At 52.8% G+C, this 9,147-nt stretch overlaps 3 protein-coding genes across 3 annotated transcripts; all 3 read left to right on the forward strand.

Moving 5' to 3' along the window:
- Positions 1 to 2,316: 2,316 nt before the first annotated feature.
- On the forward strand, positions 2,317 to 4,476 carry ARB_03230 (uncharacterized protein; the record flags this gene model as incomplete). The annotated part of the gene is made up of 2 exons (XM_003010483.1): positions 2,317 to 3,129; positions 3,205 to 4,476. The coding sequence occupies 2 exons, from the start codon at positions 2,317 to 2,319 to the stop codon at positions 4,474 to 4,476; spliced, it is 2,085 nt and encodes a 694-aa protein (XP_003010529.1).
- A 1,185-nt stretch (positions 4,477 to 5,661) lies between these two features.
- Positions 5,662 to 7,419, forward strand: ARB_03231 (DNA-directed RNA polymerase III RPC4, putative; the record flags this gene model as incomplete). Its single annotated transcript, XM_003010484.1, has 1 exon — positions 5,662 to 7,419. The coding sequence occupies one exon, from the start codon at positions 5,662 to 5,664 to the stop codon at positions 7,417 to 7,419; it is 1,758 nt and encodes a 585-aa protein (XP_003010530.1).
- Positions 7,420 to 7,979: 560 nt separating this feature from the next.
- On the forward strand, positions 7,980 to 8,462 carry ARB_03232 (uncharacterized protein; the record flags this gene model as incomplete). The annotated part of the gene is made up of 1 exon (XM_003010485.1): positions 7,980 to 8,462. The coding sequence occupies one exon, from the start codon at positions 7,980 to 7,982 to the stop codon at positions 8,460 to 8,462; it is 483 nt and encodes a 160-aa protein (XP_003010531.1).
- Between the last annotated feature and the right edge of the window lie 685 nt (positions 8,463 to 9,147).

The raw sequence follows: 9,147 nt of genomic DNA on the forward strand, positions 1-9,147 counted from the left end.
TTCTGCTCCTGCGGAGACCGAATGCAGCGCGAAGTGGCCGGCGCATGAAGCAGTCACTTTTATAACCTTCCTCACACTAGATCGCCAGCGCCACCACGATGCCATGGGATCTATCTCAACTATCGCCGAGAACGACCAGCAGGGAGGGCAGGCGAGCAAGCGAAACATGAAACTATTGACCACCCGTTGGTTGGTTGGTTGGGGTTCGTTATTGGGGGTGGTGGTGGTTTGCTTATTGCTATTTATTGCTATCTCAGCTCCTCCTCCTCCGCTGCCCTCGATTGCGCTGCTTCTGCTGCGGCCACGTCAGGGAACGAAGGGACCGCCCTGTTCCTCGATCGCTCGGGTTACTCTTCAAGAAGAAAAGAAACCTTCCTGACTCCTCTTTCCCTCTGCCCCATCCCTGTCCACTTAACTAAAGGACCGCCAGCTTTGGGAGTCTCGGAAGTGTAGGAGAAAGAAGGGAGAGCCGGGGTGGGATAAGAGGATCAACCCGTCAACGTCCTCCGTTCCCCCCAGCCGCTGGATACTTGAACAACGCATTGAAGGTCCGCCCTGTCCCCTAGTTAGCTAACAATGCGGATCGAATCGAATCGAAGGGTGCGAAAACCATGTATGGTTTGACTACACAACTTAACACACACACCCCTTGTTGCGCAGTGTGCCGCTGGGTGTTGAGCGTGGCCAACCCAAGCTGCAGAACTCGGGTGGATCGTCGCAAAGACATGGCAAATGGACCCAATCCTAGGCACATTTAGGTTACAGGTCCTCTCATCCCAGGATTAACAACGACGGGCTCTGCTTTGGAAGAACCAAGCAAGCAGACCAACAGCAGCGGCAGCAGCAACCCAGCATCAGAGAGAGAGGGAGAGAGGGAGACTGCCGAACTTCCCCGGCACAACCAGCTCATATACTTCCGGGCTGGCCTTTTTTTTTTGATAACTAGTTACTAACTTGGAGAGAAAAGAGCGAGGGCTTTCCGCCGATTCTAGATGGACACAAACGACGGGCTGACAGTGGCCTGGCTGACGGACCAAACTGGCTTGACGGTTGATAGACGGACGACCTGACAGCAGTTCAGAGCGCATTAGCAGCCGGAGCGTCATGAGGCGTAATTGGGCCTCGTGCCTTGGTTGCGCATAGGGATCCTGACCGAGTCTGTTCTGTCTTTGGGCAGCGGATGCGCATCGCATAGTAGGAAGGGGTATGTGATAGACAGGCCGTAGAGACCAAGTAGCAGCCCGTAAACAGAAGACACAGGCAGCCCAGCCCGGTTCGGCGCCTGCGTCCAGAGCCTTAAAAAGGGCAGCAAATGAACTAGCAATAATAATACGCTGCATGACTAGCTGAGATAACTCTCGCTGACCTGGCCGGCGGTGGTGTGAAACCTCCTCCACCGTTCGTTCGCAACCTACATCCACACATCATCATTCTTCCTCCCTCGACCCTCGCTGCACCGCCCAACAACCTCCTCGGCCAGCCTGATATCCCAGACTGCTTCGTCCTGCCGCCTGCTCAGTAGCCACGGCCTGCCGGTAAGTCGTCTGTCCCCTCGCCGGCCTCGTCTGCCCTCCAAAGCCGCTCTATAATTCTTGCCGCTGATCTCCATTCTGTGACAGGACCCAGACATCTCACAGCGCCCCCAAGGCCATCATCACCACCTTGCCAGCACCCAGCGTCTACTGGACAGACCCCCAGCACACTCTCGTTGCGATCTTGCGATCCATCCCTCGCCGTCGTCTCCAGCTGTAGGTATCTCCCTGGCCGCTGTGCTGCTGTTTTTCTCCCTGTCTGCTCGCCCTGCCTCTCTCTCTCGAGCGGCCATGTTTTCCCCTACCCGGGACAACACACACCTTTGTCTGCCTGGAATAGGGAGCCAGCGTCTGCCCTATTGACGGGCCGGCAGGACACAATTATCTATTCTCCCGCCCTCTATTGTCGCTACAGACTGCTAACTGCGCCCTCTCTTCTATTTATACAGCTCGCTTGCTCGTTGCCGGTTATCCTGCCTAACTAGAAATTTCCACTCGCTCACCGGCACTTCCGTCAGCCAGCAGGATATACCTCCATCGCCATCTCTCTGCGACCAGGCCTGCCTCCCTGGCCGGATTATACACTCGATTCCCTACCTCCTGACACCTCCTATCTCATCTTTTTGCCCCGGAACTTGTATGGGAACTGCATAACCAAAGAGTCGGTCTCAACCCTACCAAAGCCCCTTCGTCGCATTCGCCCTAACTGCACCATCAACAACGCCATCGCCCAGCAGTCCGAGGCAATAATCCATCGGATATGCCTCAGGAACCGCGGGTGAGAATGCATCCATCGGCTCATGACTGTGAGGTGTCAGGATCTGGCGGCCCGGTCTCCGAGAGCCAGGCATACTATGACGAGCAGCCCCAGGCTGACCGTCCGGCCAAACATGAGTCTCCTTCAAACCCGTCTCCAAAGCATGTGGCCTTCGAGCTGCTACTCGACGAGTCCTCGAAGATGCGAGCTCGCATTCCAATGAGAGTCCAGATCTATCCCCATGACACTACCGACTCCATCGTCACTACGGTCAAAAATTTCTATGGGATCTACGAAGGCACCGCCAGCGGCGTTAGCTTTGAGGACCAGGATGGCAACACACTCATTGCCAGGTATGAGAACCTCAAGAACAGCATGACCGTCTATGTCCGAGTGATACCGAACCACCATTACCCCGAACAGCACTCACCGCCATCATACTATGCCGTCTCCCCGATGGACAACTACTCCCGGCCTACCCTTGGCGAACCATTCTCTATGCCACCTCCCCAGGGCAACCAGGCTATCAACTATGGCCAATCCGTCTCCCGTCCTACTTCGCGCGCTGCTGCTGGAAAGCGAAGTGTCTCTCCTCCCGCCCGAGGTCGCCGAAGCGCCTCGAGGCAGAAGTCATCCCGAGCGGGTGTCAAGAGCCGTGGCTCAAGCACCCATGGAAGCTTCCATGATGACGCCCATATGCCTTGCAGCGACAGTGATGGAGGCCACAGCTCAGTAAACGGCTCAAGAAGGCCCAAGAGTGAGCACTTTGGTAGTGCTGATATCAGCATGGAAAACATCCTCCAGGATGGCAGAAGGAAGCGTCCGAAGTTCGAGAGCTCGGTAAGTATCAAGCTCTCCAGACCTTAACCCACCTGTTCCCATATATAATCTCGGTATTAATGTATTTCATCCCAGGAACTCCCCTTGTTTGCTCCTCCCCAAGTGCCTCGCACAACTTCGGCATCCTCCATTTCTCCCCAGCGACGCTCCCTTGCACCCGATGCCTCGCCATTCGCAAGACCCAGCCAGAACGCTTTCAGCGGCTACCAGGCGCTTGCCTCCCCCCAGGGCTTTGGCAACCACGAGAAACTACATTCTCTTCAGAATGGGAGTGGGAATAACCCGTATGCGACTCCAACTGTCCCACATCATGGCCACAGGCTACGGAATCGAGCCAACTCCAACTCGGCAGTTCACTACGCTACTCCAGTGAATGGCCATGGCATCTTGCCTACCCCTGATCCAACCATTGCTAGTTGCATCTCGGATGAAGACGTTGCCATGCAGCTCATCAGGCTTGGAGACACCTCCAACTTCTCCCACGGCCGTAACTCCACCTCCACGGTTGACGATGCATTCAGCGGTATTGCCGATGCCGCCTCTTCTACCGGCGCAACCACAGACATATCTGATGTCAGTGGTGACGAGACCGACCTACCAACCAAGATTAGAGAGCGTCGTGCATCAAGTGACTCCCTGCCAGGCTTGCCCAAGAAGAACAAGACGTTGGACGAGATCCTCCCCAGCTGTGAAAGCAGCGACCCAGCTAGTGATGATATCGATGGTGAATACCAAAATCTAGCCTCTCAAGATAACATCAAGAGCGAATATGACGATGACCCATCGTATGAGGCACAGTCTTCTCGAACCAAACGTGCAAGGAAATCAGCCAGCACAGCAACTACTGCTGCAACCTCAGCCAAGGGCACCGGCGCCAAACAGACCTCCACTGCGAAAGGAGGACGCAATGCGAAGAACCGCTCTGCCCCTGCTTCTCGCAAGGGTAAACAGGCCCCAGCTAGCTCTGCCAAACCGGTGCCACCCCCATTACTCCCAGCCACCGCTCAGCAGGGAGGTGTCAACTTCCACAACCAGCTAGCTGCTGATGAGGAAGATCTCTCCACGAAGCCACGCTGCCAGCGATGCCGAAAGAGCAAGAAGGGCTGTGACCGTCAGCGCCCCTGTCAGAGATGCAAGGATGCCGGCATCGGTATCGAGGGATGTATTAGCGAGGACGAGAATAACGGTCGCAAGGGCCGATATGGTCGCCACATGGGCGTTTCTGTCAAGAAGGACCCTTCTGCTATTGCTGCAAAGGCTCAAGAAGCACAGGATACCGCCGCCCAAACTCCTGCTTCATCCACCACGACAGCGGTCCCGGACAAGAACAAGAAGCGCAAGCGCTGATTGTGAAGGCCCTCAGTGGTCCAGGGAGGCCTTTCTACTCTCGCCGTCATACCACTGCCTTGACGTTATCTGTTATAGAGCAACAACCTGCAGCATCGAATATTCCCTTGTGCGAGCACATACTCTTTCATCACCAATGCATGTCTTTCGAGTTTCGGCTATACCTACGACTTGTGTTCATACCAGCAACAAACAGACAAATCAACACCCCGCCCCCGAAGCAGCTGTTAACATCAAATTATCATTATCATAGACTTTGATTCCTGTTTTTCTTGTTTCTCTTTCTTTCATTTTTGTTATACGGTGGCTTGCTTGTTCCTTGTACCTCCTGTCTCAAACTACTACCTGTCGAAACCCAACCTCTTCATCTACGCCCCTGTGTTTATTTGCTGCAAGTATCATCCAGCCATCGTCCTTATCCTTATGCCAATTGCGACTGTCATTAACATCAAAGTCGCTGCGAGTTTTGTGTGTTTCTTTGTACTGCATTTACATCCTTTTACTTGCGCCTTCGCTCTCTACAGTCATGTACCTACTGCGGTGTTGTTGTCTTGTTTAATCTCGAATTTCAAAATTTCCTTGATTTCCTTTATTTCCTCTATGTCTCTTCGTTTTTTTCTCTCTCAGTCTCCTCGAGTCTCTCTGAGTTGACGTAGTTGGGGTTCTGGCTAATGGCTGTATCAGTCGCATCTTGCCTCTGATCTTGCCTGAAGGAAACAGCAAAAAATATTGCTTCTGGTCTTTTGTGTTCTCTGCAGCTATGGCTTGGGCTTCCCTATGGTTGTCCCATCGACCGAAATAGTCCCTTACGTTGTTATTTATTGGAATCAATGGACGGTTTGAAAAATATCAATACTGCTTTCTCCTATTCTAATTCTATATTAAGAGCGTCGAAGTTGATCAACAGCCGGTAACTTTCGTAATAATACGCATATAAACGCAGTGCCAAGACCATATATTTGGTGAGTATTGTAATCAACATACACAAGAAAATTACGCCGAATTATGGCTTCAAAATTTCGTATTTTGTTCGCAAACAAGCTGAAGCTGTGCAAAAGAGCTTTTGATTGACTGATTCACCGGTGTTTCTTGACGAACTAGCTAACAGGTTCAATTGTCTTATACCACCGCATACTCTTACCTATTTTTATCCGTTTTTCTAGATATCCTTTTCAGTCGAGAAACATGCCGCCAAATCCCCCGCCAAATAGACCACCCGCTGGACGAGGACAGCCAAGCAGTTCAGAGAGCTCCTCGGCTACTCCAGGGCCATCGGGGACGGGAGGAACGGCCCGTGGGGGCTCAGCGAGTGCCAGAGGACGACCGGTGCAGCGATTACAATCTCTCAAGAAGCGAACGCCAGGTGGGAGTCTGGTGCCACTGAACGCGGACGGCTCAACACCCAAGCCAACCCTAAAATTCCAGCCGAAGGTGGTGACACGGAAGAGCAAAGAAGAACGAGAAGCGCTAGAGAATCTCGAAGCTCAGAGGCTACGGGAAAGAATATCTGCGGCCAATGCTGCACGGCGGACAACTCGAGGGGGAGACAGAGGCAGAGGCAGAGGGCGTGGCAGGGGCGGCGCGAGTGGTGCATCTGGACCCCTAGGGGAAGGAACAGGGCCTGGAAGACATGGAGGCGCCTGGAAGGGCAAAGGCGGCCGCTCTGGCAAAGTATCCGGCTTTTATGGAGTGAAGAATGAAGCCGGTGCAGACGGAGAACAGATTGGTGGAGATATCTCTTCTGACGAAGGAAGTGATCACGGACTACGGTTTAGCATCGATCATATCAACCTCGAGAGTGATTCGGAAGGGGAAACACTCGAAGCTGGTGCCGTGACGAAGGGCAAATCGTCCATGGGGAAGTCTACGCCTACGGGTGGAAGCCGTGGACTTCGGCCGGTGCGAGTTGAGAGGCATGAACATGTTGAACGCTCCGTTGGTATTCCGGCTGAATCAAGCTCAAGTTTAAGCAAGTCTGCTGAGCTCAGGAAAAAGGCAAAGGAGAAGGCTGGAGCTGCGGATGATAGCCTCTTTGTCGAGGATGACCAGTCAGAGTCCGATGTTGATGGAGGTGACGATGATGTGGTTATGGGAGATATAAAAGAGAGCGGCCCTACGGCGGATGGCCCTCAGATCAAAGCAGAACCCACTGATGACGATGCTACAATTGATGATAGTGTCCCTCCCGCTCCGTCTGAAGAAACTGTCCCCAAACCAAGAGTTAAACCAAAAAGGGTCAAGGATCCAAGGAAGAAGCTACAGACAGAAGAGGAGCGACAGGAGTATGACCGTTACGAAGAGGACATTGATTACTTGAAATCTACACTTGGGAGCATATCTACAACGGCAGGAAATGCCCCTGATACCTCCGCCGCTGCTGAAGTTGGGAAGAAGGATGAGGATGACACTGAGGCCTCTGCAAAGCCAGTAACCGACGAACGCCAGGGCCAGCTATTTCTACTCCAGTTCCCGCCGATGACACCTAACCTGGTGCCGCCAACGCCCGAGAAGAACAGTGCAGTTGGACAAGGTAATGAAGCTGTTGTTGAAACTGCTACACCTCTGCCTGTTGCTGGAACCGCCCCGGCAGCTCAGGGTTCTGCGACTATTAAGCAGGAAGAAGGCGCTGTCAATCCGGCTTCCACGGCGAGCACTGCACCTCCCCTCGTCACAGCAACGAACAGCACTTTGCCGCGTGGACGAGTAGGGAAACTGAACATACACCGATCCGGCAAAGCAACCATCGACTGGGGCGGCGTCAGCTTTGAGCTCACGAAGGGCAGCACCGTCGGTTTCATACAGGATGCTGTGATACTGTCGGACAACATGGCTGGGGCCCCTGACGGCAGCGCTTCGACCCGCGACAAGAAGCTCTGGGCCATGTCTCAGGTCACTGGCAAGTTCGTTGTTACCCCGGACTGGGACAAGATCTTGGATGAATGATTTGATAGCCAGCTATGATTTTGTGGTCTTCTTGAATCCATGTCGGATAACTAGTTAACTACTCCGCAACCAACTATACGCTACCACCGTCGTCCAGCCCCCTGTATCCGGCTAGCAGTGGCCGCCAGCACCATCTCCGCCCATCTATCTCTACCAACATCCTCCTGGCATTACCAACTCTCGCTGTCTCTCGTCGAGCTTTCTTGGTGAGACAAGATTTGCATAGGTTCTAAAGCTAGCTTCCACGTGACCATCTTACGTGTCATCGCCAGCAAAAAAGGAGCGAACTTTTGATCAAACATCAAAAACATCGAACTTTGGATCAAACCGAACGGAAAAGCCACCCCATGGGATAAGCTGGTCGCTGGCCGGACGTCAATTATTCATACTCCCTTGTTCATCTCGCTGACATCTTCCATTCGAGCTCACCCGGACCGACGCAGCGCATACTCACACGCCATCGCCTCGCCACGCAGTCAACGCCAACTATCTATCAACCCACCTCTTGAATATCTATCCAACTCGCATCGGCCTTATATTTGTGTATTTCTTTACAAAATATGCGGTTCTCAAAGGGTTCAGCCCTGCTGGCTATATGCTCTCTTCTATCCACCAGCGTTTTCGCCGCTGACCGCCCCCCATCCGTGTCATCACCAACACCTGCCATAAGACAACGATCTGACGAAGCACGCCCCCCATCAGACCCAATTATCAAAAAACGAGCTATTGTCGACGCACCACCAGATCCAGTGCCAACCGTACCTACGCAGGTGTCTCCAATCACAACATTCTGGCTCGAGGGAGTGCAGATGGTATACACACAGACATTTCCGCCTTTCCCTGACCCATGGCCATCTCCAATGGCAGGAGAGATAGGCCTGGGGACACTGAAGGGAGAGATCGGAAAGACGGTTACGATTAAGGGTCGCAGTGTCCCTACCGATGAGCCTGAGCCAATGTTTGCGCGCCAGTGTCGAACACTCGAGTGCGGTAAAAGCCGCGAGCAGAAAGCGGAGAGAGCTGGGCTAGAGGACACTGCTTGATTCTAGACCGGGACACCTTGTGTGTTATTGCGTGGAGTTATGCGACCTTGGATCTTTTTCACGTTTTACCAGTGCGGTGGATTTTGTGTAATGATTTGATATTTATGCCATCACTGGCAAGCATATATATGGAGTTTTTTTGGGGCAGTCTACTGCCATTTAGACATGTATAATATTTAACTATTCTTCTACCTCTGCTTCTCCCTTGGTACTTTCTTCCAGGATGTTGCTGGTTAGACCTTCAGATAGAATGGAATATCAGCCTCCACACCCAGATCTCCCTCCACATCGACAGATCCTGCATCCTGGCGAATCTGTAGCTATAAATGTATCCCCTTAAGCCCCGTCGACGCCCAACGGGCTACTTAATCCTTCTAGTCAACCAAATAGAACTGTGGTTTAGGTAAATATATCTCCGACAGATGCGCCATCCGTGACTTGGCGGGTCACCAGATCTGCGGCAACATCAGAAAAAAAAGATACATCATCGACTATTCAACAGCTCCTTTTTTTACCCACTACCCACCCTCAGTTTTGATAACTTGTCTCTACACTCTCCTTCGTGCGAAGGGCGAACGGCGCACACTACGGCCTGTGGGATCCTGGCATTTTGCGCATCCTTGCCACTTTTTCCCTATTTATTGAGCCTCGACACGCGAATCCTACTAGCGGCCACTTCGACCGG

The sequence above is a fragment of the Trichophyton benhamiae genome, assembly GCF_000151125.1.
Source record: "Trichophyton benhamiae CBS 112371 chromosome Unknown contix01456_5.r1.exp, whole genome shotgun sequence".
NCBI classification, from domain to species: domain Eukaryota; kingdom Fungi; phylum Ascomycota; class Eurotiomycetes; order Onygenales; family Arthrodermataceae; genus Trichophyton; species Trichophyton benhamiae.